Here is a 25288-nt window from a genome sequence, read left to right as displayed (position 1 = left end):
TTTCATTCATTTTGTGAAAGTCTTCAAAACTATTGTTGAATTCCGTGATCAAATTTTACAGAAGTTGAGAATTTTCATCTAATTTTTTTTTGCTCCATGTGCCAAATGATTTTAAATGAGGGAAATGGTTCAAAGTTGTTGGTTGATGGTTGATTTTTTACCTGATTTTCGCACAGCCTCAACTTTGTTTCAAGGACTTGAATATATGAATACATTTGAGAGACAATCAGATTTTTACCCTGTAACTTTATATTCAGATCAGTTAAGTGTTTATTAATATCAACTAAAAAGGCACAATGAATCCCCCAGTCATTGTCATAATCAATCTGTTTGCATTGAATAGGGTCACGCAATGCAAAAAATCTTTCTAAAACTACTCCTCGACTGAGCCAACGAACTTCGGTGAAATAAGAGACATCAGAATACTTTGCGTCCAAATCTTGTAAAAATTGCCTGAGCTGTCGGTGAATTAATCCCTTGCTCCTTATAAAATTTTAATTATACGTTGCATTACATGGCCCATTCTTTAATGTTTGGATGCCAATAATTCCTGATGATATATTCAGTGAAATTCCACAAAATTCCCTATTGTTTCCTGTTTTAATTTAGTTACAATGCCGGAATGTTTGCCAGCCATGGCAGGAGCGCCACCCCTAGTTGTGTTGCTAAGTATATTCTAGTCGAGTTTATATTCTGCTACTAAATGCTCAATTGCAGAATATATACCATTTGCTGTTGTAGTAACTGCCAATGGAACGCACTATAATTTAATAATAATTGAAACAGCAATTTCAGGTGTATCAATAGTATCAGTGCTCTTGTCAACAGCCAATGAAAAGTTTGTAAATTCCTCAATTTTCTCCTTCAGTTGAAAAACTAAATTTTGAGATTAATCATTTATTCTTGAAGTAACAGTGTTTCTTGAAAGCGAAATATTTTGAATTATTGACTTTTGAGATGGAAATGGAACATCGGCAAGTTTCAACATACAGTCTTCAATATAATCACCATCAGTGAAGGTTTTGATCATTTCGCGATTTCTAAAGAAATAATAAAACTTGATTTCAGAGCATCTTCGCTTTCTGTATTAGCTTTAATAAAAATCGATTGCTGACCTCCAAGTTTAGATTTTAAAGATGACAATTCTTACTCTTATTTTTTCAATGTATATATACCTTCATAATAACTACTTCGCAGTACAATTAAAATCCTTCTCCAATCGTATCGCTTCGATTACTCGACTCAAGTGACTTACTTCGCGCCGACGCACCCGTTTTATGTGGTTAAAGAAGGTTCTAGTCTAGACTCAAAGCGCGTAGAAGATTCTATCACAAAAATAATAGGATATTTTGGCTTGCTGCTAAGAGATGGCGATACTATCTTTCTCTCTGGCTTGTCTAGACACGCGCTGCCATTAAAATTACTTATAAACATTCGTCAACTTGAGAGTACGAGTATTTAAAACACCCGTAGAGGAATCGAATGAAGTCTAAAAGCTCTGAAAACATGATTCTTCTTTCTGTGACACATTGCAATCGCGAGCCTTATTGATACGGGTCAGGGGCCGGAAGCGGCCCGCGGGCCGTATCTTTGACATGACTGATGTACATTGTTTCCTCGATGTATGTTATTAAATATTTCAACTGCATACCGATACGTTTTAAAATTATCACCTACAATTAGCACTTTTATTTAGAATTTCAAATATATATTTTACGTTCTCAATATTTTGTTATTTGGCTCTATATTTAAACATAGTTTACAATTTTAAATGAATTATCATGACGATCATTTTCGATATTATAAAAAATGACTGTTTTTTAGTGAAATACATTTTTTATCATACCTCGTATACGAGTGAAAACTTTTAGAATCCATTGGATGTGTTCTAGTTGTTTTTAAGCCAAGCACAATTTTCATTAGAAACAACTTTATTTCGTAATATTAAGAATTAAGGCAAATAGCAATCGGAAAAAATAATTAAGGTTAGAGACTCCAAAATGAAGTCTCTGGAGACGGTACCTTATCGATATAATTGTTGCTGTAGTGGTAGTGTAGAGTGTATACAGCACAAAAGAATTGGAGACAAAAAACTTTTAATAGAATTGAGGAAGATGTCAAAAGGTAGTTAAATATATCCGATATTGAAATAGTATTTGAAAATTAGATTTTATATCGCTGTTGAAATTACTGAGTACAAGCTAAAATTTGTGTGTAATGCATATTCATTCAGAGATTCAAATACAAACACATGGATATAATAAATTAATATTTCAATGTAAAATTTGAGTATTGTCTGAACAACTATGTATAAATAAACTCCATAGCTCCAAAACTAATCCATTCATACCTCTCATTTTGACCTGTACTACTTTCTACAGAAGTTTTAGAATCATGTTTCTAGTGTAATAATAAAATCGAAGTGACTCACATGATGATATAATGGTAATTATTTTTTTGTCGTTTTATAACGTATGTAGTCGATTAAATTTGAAAATCTCAGTATCTTCATCAAAAGTGCTTTTGCATAACATAAATGTTTTCTGCTCCTCAAATTCTGAATAAATTGAATTGAATAAATTGAGTCTGGTTTAACGAAAATTCAATTTTAGAGACATCACCTAATCCAAATAAAACAGTGAACCTCGATTGTTCCATTTAGAATTTAAATAAATAGATCATGGGAGGATTATTAGATTATATTAATCATAAATGTATTCATGACGGATCGAACTAGAGAAAATGTATAAATGAATCATATAAAGTACAACTGCCGAGTTTATTTCACCTAGTATCAGTTCGTGTTGATGTCGCATAAGCGTCCAGTCATCACTACGACAAAATTTTAATGCTGCTGGTTTTTTCGATAATCAAATTTGAAATATGTACAGTTGCAAGCTGTTATTGGAAAAATATTAAAACGTACGAGTACATCGAAGCAAGTTCAAAAATAGCCCAGCTAACGTTAACAATCTAGAGACTAGTCCATATTCGAGGATTGAAAAAAATTTGTCGCTAAAGTTAATAAATATATTCGTAAAGTGAAAATTGCTGTTTCATAACAACGGACGTTTCATGGTCTTATTTCAATAAAATAGTCAAGCAAATGATATGATAGCACAAATTTTGTGTATAATAAAATTACAATTCCTGGAAAGGAGGCATGGAAGGTTTCACTAAAAAATATACTTAATAAATAGTACTTGTATTAAACATTTCATAAAATAGGATAATCTCAAAAAACCAGCAGCTTATTCATTGAGTCGTTAAGTGTGTGCCTTAACACAGATTGATATGCGTGCAATCATCACCTTATCGCCCTCTAGTATCTAAGCGTGCCGAGTATTGTTAAAATGGAATATGTACAAACATTACTTCAAGTTATCATAAACTGAATATGAAACAAGCAAACACCTTGTAAGTCCTTACCTATTTTCAGAAATGAATTTAAAAAATTTGTATGCAAACGACTAGGTTGGTACAATAAGTCTGGCATCAAGCTTTCCATGTCAAATATTTTCACTCTTAGCCAGACCCCTTATGTAACCACAGATAAAACAAACAAAAATAACTTAGAATACAAAAATTAATTAGTAATTTGTAACATTTGACAGTTTTAGTTTGGGAATATAGAGTTATAAAAGAAAAGTTTAATTCGAAAATGGAAGTAATCACACCAATGAACATAAAATTCAAACATATACCTACCTAATTCAAAAAAGGTAACTTTTCTTGCTTTTGAATTAGTAAAATCCTGAATGCTATAGATAAATTTGGAAACACTGATATTGGTTTATTTGTAAGCAAATAATTTAAAATACATACAGTCCTTTGAAAACTGCCGCCCGCATGACGTCTGAACATGGCAGTGGCAATTCTTCTTATTAGGCCCATGCCTTTCGGTAGCGATGCGATTCTCACTATTAGGGTAAAACAGGCAAATGTGCCCCACTATTCGAAAAATCGAAATAAAAATCATTTTTTGTTTAGAACATGTTTATTAAAGTAATCAGTCTTAACCTCTGACTCAATTGGCATAAAAAAAAACTAAAAAATCTTCTAAAATATAATTGAATATAACTGAGATCAACAATTTTGTGAAACTTAGGGTGGGGCACATTACAAGGATAGATCCGTCTTATGTGCCCCAGCAAAACCTCTCATTTAGAGGTTCTTTTTCCTTTCCCTTTTCCTTTTTCTTTGGTACCGCAGTTATTGCATTTCTCTCTATAACTTGTACAGTCTTCATGTAACCAGCCAGAACACTGCAAACATCGAATCCATTCGCTCTTCTTCTTGGTACGGTAGTAATTCTCGTGACATTCTACACATGTGTTTTCATTTTCATCAGAACATTCTTCGCTAGATTCACTAAGCTGCAACTACACTTTCTGATGACGATGATAAATCCCTCACAACAGTCTTCTTACGTTTTTTCTCCTGTATTTTTTTTTTGTCTTCAAACAGTTTACGAGTTGTCAAATGAATTTTTGATGTCAAAACCTTAACAGATTGCTTCCTTTTACTTACTTTTTATTGAATAATAGGCAATGGACTAATTATTTGTAAGGTCTTAGATGGTGTTAATTCTTGTGCAGTCTCAGAAGATTCTGATGTGGACATTTGAATGGTTTGATTATTATTATTACTAATCAGAGATGTGGATGTACTTGGCAAGGAAAGAGCAATAGTGTTCTGAGTTGGCTGTGAATGATTATTAATTGCTTGCGAATCATCATTATTCTGAATACTTCCCATTGATGCATCAGAAATTCTGAAGAAATATTCAGGCACAGCATTGGGATCATAAGGGCAAATCCCTGTCGCTTTAAATCCTGAAACGCCAATTGCTGGTATAGCAGACTTGAATCAGGCATCACCAATCATTTTTGAAATGTGGTATCGATTAAAAGGTCGGCCTTTGTTGTTGATAAACCAAGTGGAAACTTCTTTAGACAAGTAACTTTTGAATGGCTTAAAAAAACTTCTATCCAATGGTTGAAGAGCCTGAGTAGTATGACTTGGTAGACAGAGGATAATCACATCGTTTTCAGATGCCAATTGTAGCATTTCATATGAATTGGAATGCGAAGAATGCCCATCTAAAATCAGAAGAACCTTGCCATCCTGCTTTCGTGGTATAAAATGCTCTTTCATCCACTTCAAAAATAGTTCAGCGTTAATGTAAGATGATTTCTGATTCATGTATACATTTGAGCCAGGTGGTAGACCCTCACAAAATTCCGGTTTTTTGTATTTACCCTTCAGTATCAAAATAGGCGGAAGGAAAGTACCTTCCACATTGCAGCACGCAATCAAAGATATATTTTCACCTTTTTCGGTACTGGTTACAGTATTTACACATTTCGCACCCTTGCTAGCAATTACGCGTCCAGTTTTATTGTTAACTTGTATTCCGCTTTCGTCCATGTTGTAGATTCTTTCTGGTTTAATAATCAAATCGTTATCAGTCAATACCTTCAACAACATTTCAAAATATTTATCGACATCCTGTCTATTCATACCACTAGCTCTTGCCTTCTGCTTTACGTTTACTCAGGTCTGGATGACGCTTCATAAATCCTTGAAACCAATCCCAGCCTGCTGACTTCTTCTCATTATTGAATCGATGTGGCAATCGGAGATTTTCAGCAAAGTCGTAAGCTATAGACTGCAGTCTCGATGGCTCCAAGGGAAATCCGATGGATTCTAGCTTTTTAATGTGAGCTACAAGTTTTAGTTCGTTCTCATATCCCAATTCAGAAGGTCTTCCAATTCTCTGCTTAGACCTCCAACCCTTGAGGATGTGTCTTCGCAATGTGCGCGAAGGTATTTCATATAAACGACTCGCTTCATTTACTCCCATTTTCTTATTTATTACATCCTCCACCGCCTTCTGCATATTTTTCCGTCCATTTTCTTGGATCAACAGCTTTAACCTTTCCCATTTCCTAAAAAAAAAAAAAATATTAAAAAGTAATCAAAATAAGAATTCAGGAATTATCTCCAAATGGGGCACATTAGCCGAAAAAAATCGGGGCGCATTAGACGATGTACAGTGTAATGTGCCCCACTTGAATAATTCTGATATTTGTTACGAAAAACGGAACGTAATTATAGGCAAATAAAAGTTAAATGAGGTTAGTTTTCGATAAAAACTTTAAAAACACGAAATAATATGGAGCAAATACTTTTAATCAACGTGAAAATAGATATAAAACAAATTCATGTAGCCATACAAACCTTTTAATCACTTTTTCTCACTAAAACTAAATAAAAACCAGCACAGTGTTGTTTACATCGCGGCCATACTTGGAACACTGACCAGCTAGGATCAAATAAGCGCCAGATTTAAAATGCTTCACTGAGTTTCGCGAGTGGGGCACATATCCGACTGGGGCACGTTTGCCTGGTTTACCCTACTATAATTATAATCTAGATAATTTAAGGTCTATTTAATGTTAACCAAAAGGTTCTATTGTACAAGCCGTTCGTGAGAGCCGCGACTCTCTGATATCGCGGCACCTGGGCGCAACGCGCCCCCTGCACCATAGGTAAAGACTCCTATGCAAAGGTGTACTAATAAAAATGTAGCATCACAATAAACTTGTGGAAATAACATATCAATTTCAATCTATAGAAAGAAGACCTAAATTATTGAATCTTACACTTACTGATTCTACTGTACATTTACAAAGGGAGAAAAATCGTTCTTCTTTTTGAAACCTAATTTCTTCCAGTACCAAATCAATAAATGACAATTTATTCTTATTATAATACAGAGGTCGACATAAGTCAAGCAATGCTCTCGAAAAATCGGCATAAGTCCAGCAATACTCATAAGTCTGGCAACGCGGTCAAAAGTCAAAAAATATTAAGACAAAGCATATTCGTGCTTCATACAAAGGTTTTCAATGTCGTGATAACACGTGCTAGACGGGTAGATGCGTTTTAAGAATGAATAACCGATACAAGTTCTCCCTTCAAGGACGAGTTTTTTCTACGTCGAACTTGCGTACGAACGCGGATTACGGAACTACTTTCGAACTCACAGCTAAAAAATAGTGTGGAACACGAACCAGAAATTCGCAAAAACGGGCTCTGATGCCGACGCGCTGCTCTGAACGAACGCTATTTGTAAGAACTAACAAAAATATCGAAACAGTGGCGTTGGTGTTAGTTGAGCAGTAAAACCAACCTACAGTGCGGCTATCGGGAGAACTACAAATATCCTATCGTTTTTCACGACGAATGCTGAAACGTATGCTCTATCTAGTTTATCATCCGCATCTCCTCCATGCAGTTTATGAGAGTGGATTCGATCTCTGATTGGAATTTTACGAGTGGTGCCTCAGATGCACTCAGGATGATACGCATTTGCAGCATTCCATTTTATGGCCGGATGAATTAGCTTTTCAAGCTGAATGGTCAATCAGCACAACTGCGTGTAGTGGAACGAAAGTAACCTCACGTCTTCATTCAAGAAGAATTCAACCTGCCTGGGGTGTTTGTATGGGCGGGTATCTATGCGGGAGATCTCGTGAGTACGTACTTTTCTGAGGATGAAAGTTATCTGGAAATGCTCGAATATTTACGTAGCCAAATGGACAACGATCCAAAACTTGAGAACTTCTGTTATTACATGCAGGATGGAACCTCATCACACTAGGTTTTATGTGTGCGGGAGTACCTTAATTTTCATTTTGGAGATTGGATAGGCAGACGAGGATTCTTTGAGTGGCCCGCAAAGTCATGTTATCTGACACCCTGTGATTTATTCCTGTCGTGGCTTCTGAAGGACCGCGTATTTGCAAGAAGACCATGCACTCTTCCAGACCTCTGAGCTTCATTTGAAACGCTGACAACTGGTCACGTTGCCGTAATGCATTGACCAAGATGCATAAATTTTAAAACTTACAATAACCGTTTGTCCAATCCGTTTCGTTTTTTTCTTTAATAAATTCATTTTGACGCTGCATTTTTTTCTCTTGATGCAAATTTGTTCCTTGACTTATGCCGACCTCTGTATAATATGAATAAATTTGATATTTGGGTAATCCTTTTTTTCTTTATACAATATATCAGCTGACGTGTATTTTCGATTTACTTCAAGTATATTGAAGTGACTACGAGTTATTGAGAGTTGATTGTTGACTGTCAAATCAATATGTGGGCGGTAGGGATCAATTTAAGTAATGACTTTCGTCGAAAATATTTGGATTAATAATAAATGGCTTACAAAGCGAGACAATTTAATACGGTGGAATATTTTATTGAAAATAAATTACGTATCATGGAGTTTCAATTAATGTCTTGACCAGCAATAGATTTATTCCAAGGTTGAATCCATGACTAAAATTACTTCTAAAAGGCATTTTCGAAATAATTTCCATTTGTCCGGTCATAGTATTCTGAATCCGAATTTGATTATTGTATTAAATCATTGTTGAGTTTTAGAGGTTGTCCAGGTTATACAGGTGTCATCCGCAAATAAAGTGAATTCACTATTATTTCGTAAGTTTGTGATATCATTGATTAATATTAAAAAAACAATTGGACCTTAAACTAAACTCTAAGGTACACCACTGTACACTAGTTGTATTCTTCATTCAAGGTAAGATACAAACCGTTTATAAGGAAAACCTCAGATGCCATAATCCTCTAGTTTGTTAATCAGAATTTCATCATCAACACAATCGAAGGCGTTAGCGAAATCACAAAAATAATAATATAATAATTTGGGGTACAATGTTATTAACATATTCACACAGCTATGGAAGATATGATTTGGACACAGCTCCAGTTTATAATGCAGATGTTAATATTTTCCCAATTGTTGCATTGATATTTATGGATGTATGGCTGATTTAACAAAATTGTATGTTTTGTGAGATTTGATTAATCAAATATCTATGAATTCTGATGATCTTTAGGAACATATTCGTGAGTATTTCAGTCAGTTAGACAGCTTAATAATATTTCCAACAAGCTTTTTAGATAGAGGGTCTCTGTAAAAAATAATTCTAAACCCTTGTTGTAATTTTTGCATTGCATTGTAGGTGATAAATGGTAAGTATGCCACATGTATGGAATGCAATACAAAATATTCCATTTGATTATAGAAAATTAATGTATGCTATCACCTAGCTATCAAATTAATTGATTTGAAGGTATTTTCATGTGGTTCAAAGCATTTTTGTCAGCAACTGGGTGAAATGTTGCCTCTATAACATATTAAACGCCACTATAATCTGGCCGGTCGGTAGTGAGAGCGATAAAAACGCGTGATCGGCTCATGAGATGCTAGTGGTACCTTTTATAACGATTCGTATTGGCTGAAGCAATGTCTTAGAAAGTCAAGTTCACACAGCTGCACATTACATTAATTCATTATTATTATATTCTAAAAATTTTATATTAATAATTATTTTATGCTTTTGTTTTATTATGTTATTTATTTACTATGATAAAAATTAAAAATTAAACTACATTTCTAACATGCGCTTTTACAGTAAGAATTATGTGACTGTATAATAGCGCATGTAAAGCATGTACTTTAATTTTTATTATTGTTTAATATGTGGTATTATAGTTATGTTATACATTGACTATACTCTATTTTAAAATAAATTTTATTGTTAAAAGTGGCTGTGATATTCATGGAACTAAATTTAAACTGTCTATTTACGTTATTCAATCTGAAGAACAATCATTTCTAAACGCGTCATTGCTTCAATACTTTTAGAATTTTGACAAAATGCATCTGAGCCACCTTACCATTGTGAATTCAACCCAATTTAACTCATATGGGCACACATAAAGGGTGAGGTGGCAAGGAAAAACACAACATTTAAAATTAGTGATGTCCAAACTTTATTTACTAAAGCTTTAAATAATGTTACCCGAACCAATTGGAGTAAGGCAATCCAACATGTCCGCTTTTTTCGAAATAAAATGTGGGACATTGATAATTTAATGGAAAACAAATGGAACCTCTAATAATAAATTTAAGAGCTGATTCGTGCTCGTCAGAATCAGATTCCGATTTAGATTAAAATAAAAATTCATCCGCCCTTATATCCCTCTCAACCACCTTTTTTGAAAACAAAGAATTTATTCAGGATTCAGGACCTTGTGTTGTTTATAAAGATTATTATTATTATTATTATTATTATTATTATTATTATTATTATTATTATTATTATTATTATTATTATTATTATTTATATCGTACTGTATAAATTTACTTTATAACCTTTGATAAGTATTTAAATAAAACATATATCACGACATTTCTTTCTTAGATATTACTTTACAGTATTAGGTAACCTTACATTTTTATTTAATATACCATAAATTTAAAAAACCGTCTAGCTATTTAAGATTAGGTAAAACAAAATTACGATTAAAATAATAATTATATATATTTATAGACACTTTTAAAAAAATCAAGGCAACGTGTGAAATATGTAGGTATAACATTTAGTAGTTAACTAAATGAACGAAGATTTTAATGTATGAATACTAAGCAATTGATAAATAAAAGTATTATTTATATGATATGATATTAAAATAAAGTATTTAAAATCAAATAAAAATGTTAGTTTGAAAAAAGTTTAAAATTCAAATCAAATTTGCCAATAAATACCTTCTAGTGTTGTGTATGGTGTGATTCAGGCTTACAATTTCTCTCTCACGCACGTGATTACTCTCTGTAATGAGCGGCCAGATTATAGTACCTTATAATAAATTCTAGTTGTTTATGTGAATATTTCTTAATGACTAATTATTTTTTAATTTAAATATTCACCTCGTTCACTATCATCTTATTTCTGTCACCACTTGAATTTTGCAGTTGCTACTATTGGTAATCAATATTTTTTTGACAAGAAGATGGGATTCAATATGTTCTAGTATGATTAAATTTTTATACTCACATATATAACGACATGAAAAATGCTTCGGTGAAAATATTCATATTTTTTCATATGTCAACTTTATTAACAAAAAACCGACAACGAAAATCATTTGAATGCTTCTCTGTGTGGGAATAAAAAATTGAAATTTTGAGATATTTTATTCGAATAAATAAAGAATGGGATTGAAACGAAAATCTTTGTATTAAAATCAAGTGCAAGCTGTTCTCCAACTGAAAATATCTCGTATTTAATGGAATGTCAAAGTATTCGACTGATATGTTGGAAATTATGACTATGGAAACTTTTATAGCGTTTCAAAAAATTAGGAGATAAGATACTGAATTCAACTCTAATCTTCCATCGTTAATAAAGAAAAATATTTAATTCGAACCCTATATTTGATATAAATAAAGATAGACAAGTAATTGATGATTAAAATGTAATTAACAATATTATAATAATACAACTTGAAGAAGGGTAATATTATAAACTTAATTGGTATAATATTAATCTATTTAGTGATCAACGAAATAAATTTAAACCCATAGTTTGTTTTCTTAAACTACTAAATACCACTGACTCTCTAGTCTTTTCAGAAACGCTGTCGCCAAAATTTGACAATTCAACAGTGTTCTATATGACATGCGCGGCTTAGAAAATAAACCATGTACCCAATTGCGTTACAACTACTAAGGGTGAGAAACCATCGCATATAGTGGTGTGAATCGTATCGAAAACAATGAGGATGAGTAGAGAAGTTACACTGTCCCCTCATCATTCAGTCAGAAATCCTAGAACACTTCTCAGAATCAACTGAGAAAAAAGTACCACTCCTTGTAGGAATTCGATAAACAATAGGAAAGGAAAAGGAACACCATTGAATGGAACGATTGGAATGGAATGATTTCAATACCAAAAGAGAACTGGAGATAGGGAAAAAAATTAAAGAAAGTTGGAATTTCTAGAACCGTTGACGATATTCATACTGCTTACACCAACACTACACCAACACTCACAATTACACTCTTTAACACGCGTTTCGATAACCAAGTTATCGTCTTCAGAGACTGAAGATAAACTGTTTGAGGTCTCTAAAGATGATAACTTGGTTATCGAAACGCGCGTCAGAGAGTGTAATCGTGAGTGTTGGTGTAATTTAGTGTAAACAGTTTATTCAGTACGAAATTAATGTAGTTGAGAGATGCCCAGTTCAATATCAATAATGTATATAGAAAACAAAAATTGGAGCGGCGAGATCTCTTATAATAGTTTGGGAATAGTTAGGCATACTTATCGAATCAAAACGATATGAAAAAGTTACCATTATATTCGGACCACGACACACTAAAGTAGAAGGAGATGAATTGCTGAGAAACTAGCTAAAAATGGTTCCAAACAAAAAACTGTTACAATAGAAGGGAATACTTGAGCTACTCAAAAAAGCAGGACGACAAAGTTAAGGGAAGAAATTACTGAACTGTGATTGGAAAATGAATGAAAGAATTCATTGGCCGAAACTTATATGCAGTGAGAGTTTGTTCAGAGATTCATTTCTAACAACTCAAACGACTGCAAATTCTGAACAATATAAAGAAAACCATCTATTTACATATCTGCTGAATCAAATTTACAAAAGAATCTCACCAAGTAAGTAAGATTCACCAAAAATGAAGACAGAATGAAAGAGGAAGCACTAAAGTTCTTTCATGTGCCAGTCAATCATCACTTCACCAAACATAGATACAAACAAGAGTCATAATCCAGATGAATATGGAAAAAAGTATCGGATTGTTATGTATTAGTTATAAATTCCTCCTTTTTTCTTCATTAAGTTTTATGTTATCTATGATATATAATTCGCCTAGACCATTTCCATGCATAAACAAAATATTACATTACCATAGCAACGAACAATAACTTATTAGAAGTGTCAGTGTAAAGTTTGACGTCAAAAAGTAAACCAAAATCGAAAAATTGGAGTATCGTGCCATCATCAAGTACCTGTATTTAAAAGGGTTAAGAGTTACGAAGATATGCTTGATACCCTTCATATGCGACTGTGGAAAATTGGACTGCAAGCTTCAAAAGGGGTAAATTTTCCATTGAAGATGATGACCGATCGGGAAGGCCAGTTTCTTTGTCAGTCCCCGAAAATATCGATGCAGTTCATGACATGATTTTATCAGACCGACGAATTGGGCTAAAACGGATATCTAAAGCACTGAATATTTCATACGAACACGTTCATTATATAGTTCAAGTCAATTTGGACATGAGAAAAATGGACATGCAAAATTGATCTCCAATGTTTGAATGTTGACCAAAAGCGTGCAAGGGTAGAAGCATCGCGTTTGATCTATGCTCGATTTAAAAACGATGTAGACTTCTTAAGCCGAATTGTTACTATGGATGATACTTGAGTACATTTTTACGATCCAGAAACAAAGCAACAATCGATGGAATAGCGACACTCTGGCTCTCCAAGACCTAAGTTGCGTGTACGTGTTTTTTGCAGGACAACGCTCATGCACACAAATCTCTCATGTTGCCAAGCAAAAAATTAGTGATTTAGGGTTTGAATTACTAGAATACCCCCCTTATTCACCAGATTTGGTTCCGTCCGACTATCATCTCTTTCCTCAACTGAAAAAAGAGGTCGTAAATTTTCTTCCACCGAGGATGCAATAAAAGCTGTGTTGGTCTGGTTTGCAGAGCAAGAAGAAACATTTTTTTTTGAAAGGTCTAGAGACGTTGTAGGTTAGCTGTAATAAATGTATCCAATTAAGAGGAGAATATGTTGAATAATAAAATATTTTGACATTGAAATTTTGTTTGGTTCTATAGTAGGCTAAGAATTTTTCAATATATCCTCGTATACCCCATTGAGACTTGGTGAATAAACCTCATTATCATTATCATATTTTTATATTCTGGAATGATAATTTGAATGCCAATATTCTCCAGAAATGAGATGAATACTGAATCAACTAATCCCCAAATTTGGTTTTATCTCACGAATCAGTTTAATTCATTTCAAAGGTATAGAATGTAGGTAGTTGGATAAATATTTACGTGTTCATAAATTCATCATTCAAAAACACACTTCACGTCAGCGAACACGTTTGGCAATTTAATTTTAGAAGATTAATACTGCAAAAAGGGGTTTGCATCATGCAACAGGCTTTATATGAAATATGTTGAGCATTAAACAACGTCTTCCATTGTTCAAATCCTTAAGTTTATAACCTTAAATTCCCCGGCAGGAGATTCTTCATAAGGAAGTAGTATTCGGCATATGATTCAGAGAATATCTATAACATGAAATTAGAATTTTCAGTGAATTTGAAAACATATTTTAATTGCATGCATACAAATTATAACCAAATCTTGAAACTAATCCAGGATTTTTTGAGTCAGAAATATCGTTCAAATTCTTTTCGTTATACGACTATTATGTTATGAAATCGCATATTGGCAAACTTATTTCAATTTCAATATTTTGGCGAAAAAGCCGGTTCTTACCAGATTCTCTTGATAACTTGATTATATAAATACTCGACGGCTCCACAACATTAAAGTAGAAATACAAAGAACGTATTGTGATTTATGAGTCCCATAAATAGATGGTTAGAAAAGTTATAATGAACATTAGAATAATATAGATTGAATATTTGAATATTTTATTCCCGTCGATTTTAAGATTATACATTTGACGAAACCATGAGGTAGCGGTAAAGATAAATACATTGATTCTTCTACCGTGCCGTTTAATGCCACAAATAGTTAAAAGATTAATCAAGCTGACATAAGAAGTCTAATTCAGTAATAGAGTAAATAAAACTCGTTTTCCAATAGGATACAACCTCCTTTCCAATCATGCACTAATCAGATTTTGAGAGAAGCCAATAGAATAACTGATAACGTCAGAATTTTTGCTTCTATGGTTTTTCTCCGTATAGCTGGAAAACAAGGATGAATTTGTGAAATTTGCTAAAAAACAAAGTGTATGTATTGGTTGAGTAGATACAGACATAATTTATTGACTCGTTGATATGAGTTGGACCAGAATCCAGTACATCAATTCTAGGGTATAATGATGTATTTAAATTTCATTTACATATCGATAGAAAAATTTATTTAATACTAGTGAGCTTTTAATCAGTACTAAACAATCGTAGCTCCTCCCTTGCAGATATCTATTCCATATCCAATCTTTCTTACAAAATAGTTGGAATATTTACTTCATTACTCACGTACTTTGCGTTGATTATTGCGAACTATAAGGACGCAGCTTTTATTGACCATTTCTGAAATAGTTGCAGTAATTGACGATATCGAACTTTCCGTATTCTTATGACAAGAAATTACTTTACAAGGGTGTGGGAAATGGTCTATCTAAGATTCATAATAAACTGTCTTCATCAAATTCTCTCTCTTTGACATTGGGAAAAGTCACATTTTTCGTAACCTTCATTATATCAGTTATAAAAAGTCGTTATGTAAAAACTGATAATTATTTCATTATTTAAACTGACACTTAACTCAATATTTAGAATGGGTGAATATTCTCTTGAGCTTCTTGTCTAATGTTAATTTCACTTGAAGCTGTGATATCTGCATATATGGCAGGAGCTTGGCTCAAAATATTTTCTGAAATTCTCTCTCATTTTCTACTGAACTCTCAGCAAAGCCTTCTTTTATACTGTTGGATTTACATCCTTTGTCTGCTAGAAGATACCCTGACAACTGTCTGAAACAATGCCCTGCGAATCCTTTAACATTAGGTAGCCCAAGGTACTAAGCAATCTTTGCTGATATTTTTTCAATGGTATTTATGCCTGTCTATGGGTTGTATGTCACATTTTCCATTATTATATCGCACAAAAAATCCGTAGTTCTCTACAGGAGGAGATCAATAAGATTGACACCAGCAATATTTTCAGCAGTTATCACAAGTTGCTTTCTGGAATTGTAATTTTGATGAAGATGCCTTCATAAAATACGTTTCCTTCTCTTAGAATCGTCAGTTCAGCCTTTCTGCAGATTTTTTTAATAATAAATTATAAACATATCGTAAATTGAGTGAAACTTTTGCTAATAGGATTATTTCTTCTTCTGCCTCTTTTATAAATCTTCCTCTTCTTCGTCAAAATCTCCGATTTTTTGCCTGGTATAGATAGTGATAAACCATCGAGTTGGTAGTGGTGATAGAAGTGATTGGTCCATTAAAACTTTATAAAAAAAATGATGATTTTTTTTCTCTATGTGTCTCAGTGGTGGTGTTCCAGCAACAATTGTTGGGTACTTGTTTGTAGTATATTCTAGTCCAGTCATGCGTAGTGCATGAAGGTTCGAAATATGACCAGAAAATACTGCTGGAACAAACCTTATAATCTCCGAATAATGTAATTTTCTGCTTGCGCATATAATTTATATAATTAATAAATGTATGAATTGAATATATGTATAACTAACGTACCCTTTTTTGTTCAATTTCACGCGAACTAAAACACGAATAAGGCCGATCGTCTACAAGCGCTACTCGACCACATCGAGTCTTCTCCTGAAAGTCATGATACATTATTTTTATGAGAACACACCAAAAATTCGGCAACGTGATTGCTAGAATACCTAGAAAATGATGGTCCTGCCAGACTAGGCATGTTGTTTTTATTGTTTTTAACTTATTTACAGTATATTATGGCAGATTTTATGGGACGAATTTCTAGTAAGGTCTTTTTGTTTGCTTACATTTTATAACCGAATTATCGAGAAATTCGTTTTGTATAAATAGGCGGTTGTTTATCAGCTAGTAAGTGAATAAATGAATTTCATAGTGAAATAGTAAAAATTAAATCAGTGAATAGTTGAGTCTTAGTGGATAATATATACAGTAGCAAGTAGTTTAGTATTTGATGTATAGTTTAATGTATTCAGCGTGGATGTGAAAATAAATTTAGTAAAAAACAACATTTGTATAAATTCACCCCACCTTTAAAAAAAGTTTAAATTAATAAGAAAAACATTACCAATAACTATAAAGAATAATATTTCCACCATAAAGGACGAAATTTCAACCATGAGAAGCGATATTTCTGCCGATATTTTATCATTGAGAAGTGACATTGTCGCTGACGTCGAAAATAAAATTTAATCCCTTAAATCATGTATGGAGAAGAAAATGATGACGATGGACAATATAATCAAAGATTTACTGATTGCAACTTCAAAAGCAGAAGCCAAACTTGATACTTTCCAAAATTACTTCCGAAGTATTCCATTTGTAATTGGATGGCAAGTATATATTCAAATTAGAGACATCAGGGATTTATTTTCTATTATTTTCCAATTAAGTTTTCCATCTGCATGTAATCCAAGGTATTCAACTTCGTTTTCTCTTGGAAGAAAAACGACTTTTGTATTCGTGTTTTGTAATTGATGTCTTCTGTGTAGAATTGTTAACGTTAAGTCCATTCCATTTCTTCATTCTACAAAAACCTGTATATTTGATTCTAACTAGATCCTTGCTATTTTAAAGTTTTCATTTATAAGTTAGTTTTCCGACTACTTCTTAAATTTTTAAATTTCATAATAGTAATTTATGCAACATGTGCATTAAGTGGATCTTTTTTTCAGGAATGGAAAAAGTTGATACTAAATGATATACTTTTGTTTCATTTCGCAACGTTAACATTGGAATCGCAAATATTGGGTTGACTTATGTGAATGTTCGATCCAGTCATGCTTGTGTCTGTTTTATTACCTGATAGTACTGAAGTCCCATTTAAGTGGTGAATAGTCAAATTGGTTTCTTGATTGAAAAATTCATTTTTGTGTTGGGAGAATTGCTCACATACTCTTCCGCAACAGCAGTGTATTTTCATCCTCCTTGATGTTTCAATTGAAAATTGTATCTTCCCAAATCAACTAGAAGTGAAGCCAAATACGCCGAAACGTATAACCTGTATATTCTTCTAGATGCAGTTAACTTAAACATTACACAATAAAATAGAATTTTCGAAAAATTGTTTATACCAACAACTTGATTTATATATTTTCCATTTCTATGTGATGGAAAGAAGTGGTTGCTGGTTGCGTTTTTCGGTCTCAGATAAGCATATTTTTGATATAAACTTATTAAATTCATGTTTGAACTGGTTTCTCAAATAAACGCCAACTAGTATGCGTTTTGAAATCTGGAATAATGATGAGTAGAAACTACGAATCAATAAACAGAATAACAAGAAACTAATAAAAAATTCAAATCTTTTATCTTCAACAATTATCAACAATTATGTTATCTTGAGCATTCAGTAAAAACTTGTTTATATTCTTTCTTGAGAATGTATTAGATTTTTTAGGTTTGCACCCAAACTATTTTTGTTTCCGAAATACTATTTATTTGGCATAATTACTTAAATCTTTATCATCATTTATAATTTATTAAGGTTACTTTTAGTTTATAATAGCTGGACCATAGTGTAGAGAACTTGGTTTATTAAGCTATAAATAAGCTGATAGCAATATAAAGCTATGAATATTATTCTAGTTCCGCCATTTCAATCAAGTGTTATATTCTTTTAGATAGTTTGCTTTGGATTTTTGCGATATTCAATGTTGCCACGTTTGACTTTTTCTTTTCTATGATTTCTCTAGGAGTACAATTTCAAACTTGGAATCTTCACTGTCCATCTTAACAATAATAATAATAACAAGCTACATAAATTTGAACAAATCGAATCACTGATTAAAGTCAAATGAGTTCTAGTGCTATCACGTTTAAATGAAAGATGTCGAAATTTGTTTTTTCTCTTACCGTGCGTAAAGTCCTTTACACTAGTGTGTAAAGAAACATACTTCAAACAGTAGTGCGTAAAGAAAGGTATTATTAATGTTTCTGTAGCGTAGTGGTTAGACTACGAGGCTCACATTCGGGGATTGCCAGGTTCAAGTCGCGCTCATTCCACTTTTAATTTTTCTATTTATGAAGTGATAATTATTTCTAGGGCATTTATGCTTGCCAAAAAGAAGAGTTGCCAAATGAAATAACTATATGAATTGCACCTTCAATATTATCAATATTAGTATTATTATTTTTATTGTTAACAATTGAAATTGTCTGTTGTTTTTGTATTTGTTCCAATCTTGATTGAAATGATCAAAATATTAATAAATATATAATATCTGTTATGAGTGATCAATATAAGCGAAAAATTAAACCCACTCTACATACTAGTGTGTGAAAAAACATACTTCACGCACTACTGCGTATAGAAACTGTATTTTGAAAAAATATTATATGCAATTCGTGTGTAAAGGCCTTTTTTTAAATTCATGTGAGTGTCAATATTATTATTTATATATTTATATTATATTAATAATATATATATATATATATATATATATATATATATATATATATATATATATTTAAGCGCTACAAGTAAGTTTGAGAGAATTTTTATAAGAATTTTTTATTTCAGAAGAAAGCTATCCACCTGGCGAAGACGACTATTCAGAAAATGCCATTGATCGTTTACTCCAATCGGCACAAAAGTAAGCTTACTGTGTCATTATTAAGAGCGAAATTTTTCAATAAATTAGAACTGGTTGAAGGGACAATGTAAATATTTCAATTATCAATTAAAAACGTCAATTTATACTGCCTTCAATGACATATCTGCTATAGCTGTTGAGAAAATTTGAAGTTATAAGCTGAAGTAATTTTGAAGTAAATTGCGTCTAGCATTTCAGCTCAATATTAGGAACATAAATTGATATTTTTTTCCTTTAAAGGACTCAATTTTAGTTAATTGAATAATTTCGCTTTTGTTGCTATTAGAATTTCGATGAAGTTTCGTATAATACAGTTTCACTGAAATTTCTCAAAGTTGAGGCAGTTATTGAGTTCTGTTGCAATATTACTTCAATTTTATAGAGGATTTCTTCGCTTTGTTCCGTTCATTTAATTTCTTAAGATTTAGTGCGAAAATATTTACTAGACGTGATTAAAAACATGAGGTTTCCACGTTGTCCGTCGATTTATTTATCAAACAATCATTTATTAATTTAACTGTTGAATTATACCGAAATATATTAATAGTAAAGTTATCAAACATTTCTATAATCGGTTCCAATTCTTTCTAATAAGAAATCCCTTAATAACTTTCTCGTATGAAGCTTCAGCTCAGCTTTTGAATCACCTGAAATAGTTGTTTGGAAGATTCTTTGAAGAACAAAAATGTAAGCTGCAGATATTTATTACAGAAACGTATAGAAAATGAGGATATTTTCTATCCACTTCTCTGATGTTACACACAATACCTCAGGTCACGAGAAATTTTTGTCAATTATGTTGAACATTTTGAGTGAGTGAGGGAACATCCAACAAAGAACAGGTTATTTGATAAGAAAAATGAAAACTAACAGTAATAACAAAGCTATATTTGATCTATTATGAACGACGTTGTCAAATTGTGTGAAAATACAGATTTTAAATTATGGATAAGAGCGTATTCTTCGAACCATTTAGGTAAAATAAGTTTTCTAATGGAAAATGGTTAATAATGGAAAAATACATAGTATTGTCTAAGTTCTCAAAATCATTGTGGAAATGATGGGCGTGAAGCTGTGAAAAGTCATTACTCAACTTAAAGGAACAAAAACAAAAAATGCCGGGATAAAAGAATAAGTGGAAAGGCAAGACGTTAAAATTGAGAGACACGAGTACAAAAAACTTTATAATGGAAGACGATGAAACAATAGATAATGTTGGACAAGTCCTGAATGCATTAAACATCAAGATTAGAGAAACAAAAATTACTAAACACACCAAAATAAATCAATATCGACCAGTCTTTATATAAGGTAGTGGAAGCTGGCTACTCGTACACACACCTAAAAGCAAAAGTCAAACAACAGACGAGAGAAAATACAAGCCTAGAGTCGGAGGGGACACCAAAGGTGAGAGAATAAGAAACGAAACAATAGAGAACACTTATGTATAGAATCTGTACTTAAAACAATTGAAGAACGACAGCAAAGATGGTAAAGACTGGAGAATAGAGAGTAATAGACCAGCAAAAAAGTTCTGGCAAACTGGAGAAATGGAAAAGGAGGAACGAGGACAGTTAAAGAAAACTTGGACTAGCCCAATTGCTGAAATTTGAAGAAAACATATACATAGGCTATAAAGGTATACATAGGCTGTAAATGTATACATAGGCAAGAGAAACTGGAAGTATTTGGAAGAAAATACTTCACCTTTTTCTTTCAAGACTTCGAGATAATTCTATCTTTCATATGATATAGGTATAGCTTCCTTCAGCTACCATCTTGATGATTTCTATTGATCTTGTTCGAGAAAAGTTTGTTTGTGTACGTACAAATAATAATTTTTTTATATGAATATGATCGTGCTGTATGATTGAATTTACTGTTCTGCGGATCCAACTTCAAGAGTAGCCTCAATTGCTTGATAGGTGCCACTTGCATCATCCTTAATAGAGCTACTCGCATCACCAAAAGATATCAGTCCTCTTTCAAAATTGCTATATAGCTTGTAAAGTATTTTCATCACCAAATGAGCATTGCAGGACACTATTGTTCAATCAAATCAATCCAGAAATCATAGTAGATCATAACGCACACATGTTATCTTGACAAACTCACAAATTCATATTCATTGCAAATGTAAATGACAGTGGTATTCAAAAATGCGGCTCTAACTCGTCAAGCTTCGTGGCATCTCATTAGATATAGAATGGCCCTCCTTTGTACTATATTTCTTACACTACCCAATGATATGCCTATGATGTCTACTATACTTTTTAACTTGTATGACTGCAGAATCAAGTTTTTTGTACTGTTCAAATTAAGGCTAAGTATTAATCATGAATATGTATTGGCGCTATACCTTCCAAAACTATCCTCTGTACATAAAAACTTTGTACTCCACTTTGATCCAATTTCACGAATTTCTTTAAACACGTAATATCACAAATTTGAGCGACGAATGTAATATCTCATTGAACAATTGGACATTGGACAATTGGATTTGTGATCATCAGTCCAATATTATTCATGATTAATAATAATAGGAACGCTAGAGATTTAGTATTTTTAGTATTTTAGTTTCTTTTAATCTATAATTCAGTAATTAATAATAATAGTCGTAGAAAAACCTAATCGGCCCTAATTGTCTGGCTATGGCGTTTCCAATCCCCCTTGTCGTTCTCGACTCTAAAATTAGAGAATCTCCGGGCGTCGCCCTGCCGGTGTTGCTTCTGTGGTAGCCGTCTTCCGCGTTCCCTATAATTAGACCTACAAGTGTCTTTGTTTTCCCTCTGCTTAGCTGCAGTGTTTCCGATGAACATTCTGCAAATATTTTCTTTCCAGAATTCGACTTCCAATACAAATTGTTATAATTAGTATTATGTTTCATCTATAGGTTAATTTAGTTTCAATATTCGCTTGTCAAATATTGAACATGTCGATGAACACTTTGTATTCATGTATGAATGAAATTTTTTACCTTTATTATTATTGAGCTAAACCTAACAGCCCTTTTACTCAATAATGTTTCAATGTTAATAAAAATGTGGATACTGTATTATACACTCGTGTTTTAAGCATAGAATGCCTAAACTATTTTAAAAACGGCGAGCACGATTTTGGTAAAAGTCGATTTTATAATATGGTTTGTAGTATGGAGGTCAGTTTATTGTTACTCTAAATAGATCTCTAGGTTTTAATTTAATTTGAAACCCTCAACATAACTCTCACACTTTTAGAGTTATAGCTACATATGCAAAATCTACTTCGATGACCGATGTTAATACATTCACATTGCTGTGATTGAATAAACTCGTTAAATTTCAATAATTAGTAAAAAAGCTTAGCAAAACTGTCGCAGTACAAGATTTTTTCAAATTAATCTAGCAATAACTAAGAAAAATTGTTATATTTGTTATTCAAAAATTAGATCCTCATTTCGATGAAAAACAATAATGTTTAAAATGTTGTACCTTTATTGCAACGAAATTTTCCAGTACATTTAAAAGCATCTGTTCAATGTATCTCTATGCCAATACCATTTTTCAATTTTCGCATATTAGTTGGTGTTAATTCATTATCAATATAATGCAACCGGGCAAAGTCTAAAGGATTAATGTTGGTTGAAGCCACGTCAATTAATTTTCTGAAAAATAAATATTATAGGCATTACATCTCGGCATGCGCATAATGAGATGGAAGCTTTATCTCGTGAAATGTAAGGACATTGTTATTTTCTGGTAGTTTGAATAGTGAAATTTCTTATTTAAAAGTCAACCGAGAAAAGGGTTTCTTCGGTTTAAATACAATCCAGCTAATTCGGCTGTAACATTAATTACCAATAAATAAGCCTTCTTGCTATAGTTATTATCAAGGCAGAATCGAAATCTGTTTTCAAATATCAAACCTCTACATCTCTATCAAATCTAAACATCTACTTATTTGTTTTCACATACCGTGCGTAGATTGTCTTCGTCCCTACTTGCTTAAGTTTTTTACAGTATTATTATCTGTTTGACTGATTTTTGATATCAACTTACTCATAGTAGATACTGAAGTTTCGAGGTAGACAAAGGAATAAAAATATTTATACTTGAATATGGCTTTTTGCATCTCCATAGAGGTCAATACAGATTCATTTCAAATAATTGTTATTTCCCATTCCGATTCATGTGTAGAAAAACGTTGACCTCGCAATTCATTTTTGATCTGCAAAACTAAGATGAAATAATTGCGAAAAAAGGAATGTACCGAAGAAGACGCATCAACTCGATGGTTTGACTGTTCAAAAATGTTTTTGTTTGAATTGATGTGTGAGTGTTCGCATTGTCGTGGTGGAAAATGATAAGTCTTCTGCGATTGGTTTCCCTAAATTTTTTGACACTTCTGGCGAACAAATGCTGGTGTACCATTTAGAATCTACCGTTCTCTAATGGAACAGTGGCATATGTCCAGTTATTTCAAAACAATGCGCAACAACTTGTTGGATTTGACTTATATTGAAAGAACCATACAGTCGATTGCTTTTTAGTTTATGTTTCATATACATAGATCTAAGATTCATCTCCTGTCAAGATCTCTTAGACGTTTCTTGAAGCACCGAAATTTTTTCAGCATTTTTTTTAACAATTGATTCAAGACTTTTTCTAAGTGATTTCCAAATTATACGGTATCCAAAGCAAACAAATATTTGGACAGCCAAATGTTCATGCAATATTAATTGGAAGCGAGTGAAGCTAATTCCCAATTATGCCTCAATAACACGGTTTGTCACATAACTATCGTGCAATATCGATAAAACATCGATATTTTCTGGCCCAATAGTCGATATTGGATGACCTCCACGAAATTCATTCTGTAGCGAAGTGCGACCATGATTCAATTCGGAAAACCAGCGAAACACGGTGGTGCGAGATTAAAAGTTGAAGAGAGTTGATCGGTACATTGCTGTCGGTTTAATCCACGTAGAAAATCATAGAAAATTATAACATGTAAATGCGATATAATTCAATTTTTTGACCAAGAAGAATGTTATAAATACGTTCACGATTAAAAATGTCAAACTTCGATTTGATTTGCCATATTCACATCAGTGTTGCCATATCTCAAAACTTAGGTAGCATCCCACGTATTGTTAAGGTTAGTATATAAGATATTACAGGTTTATTGTTGACTTATTACCATATCCTAATGTCAATAAAATATCAATTATCTCTTTCTATGATTCACGTTATTTCTGATAAAAACCATCATCAATAATTTATTCAAACAAAAGTCATAACCGTTTCTCTCTATTATTGTATCTTTGGAAAAGATATTGCGAGAGTAGCAATAACTATGAAATATGATTAGTTGGTATAGAATACATCACATGAAAAAAAATCAGGATTTACTAGAGATTCCAAAAATTAAAAAAAAACAGGTTGATCTTTTTGAAAAGACAAATTTGACCAATATCAAAATACCCCAACAAATCTAGGGATATTATATGAACCTTATAAACTTATATGAGTTCAAAATCATCGTGCAAGCGGTTTCTAAGATAATGGTGGCATTTTATAAGTAGTTTATTTGCATGTATTGCTGTTGTCACAAAGTGGCTTAATTTTTTTTTAATTTTTAGTTTGTTATGTGAAAAGTTTGAACAACTCATTTGCTAACTGATAACGTACTAAATAAATATCCAACTATCTATATAGAATTTGGCTTAGATTGAAGAAACAATATTGAATAAATCAAATTATCATCCTATTTTTACCTTCCAATTTGAAAGGCCAATGAAATCAAGTTCTGGCATCTATATTAGATTAAGTTCC

At 32.3% G+C, this 25288-nt stretch overlaps 1 protein-coding gene across 4 annotated transcripts in view; it reads left to right on the top strand.

Annotated features, from left to right (window-relative positions):
• The window catches only part of LOC130447815 (uncharacterized), a 48758-nt gene that overhangs the window by 13782 nt on the left and 9688 nt on the right, over positions 1 to 25288 (top strand). For 2 of the 4 annotated variants that reach the window (XM_056784845.1, XM_056784843.1), the window contains exon 2: positions 19403 to 19475. In XM_056784845.1, the coding sequence (XP_056640823.1) occupies positions 19403 to 19475 (73 nt within the window). The remainder of the gene's footprint in view (positions 1 to 19402; positions 19476 to 25288) is intronic. The other 2 variants (XM_056784844.1, XM_056784846.1) reach the window with 1 other exon arrangement.

The sequence above is a fragment of the Diorhabda sublineata genome, chromosome 8 (genome assembly GCF_026230105.1).
Source record: "Diorhabda sublineata isolate icDioSubl1.1 chromosome 8, icDioSubl1.1, whole genome shotgun sequence".
Lineage (NCBI taxonomy): Eukaryota > Metazoa > Arthropoda > Insecta > Coleoptera > Chrysomelidae > Diorhabda > Diorhabda sublineata.
Note: the sequence above shows the minus strand (reverse complement) of the source record. Positions and strands in the feature narration are given on the sequence as shown.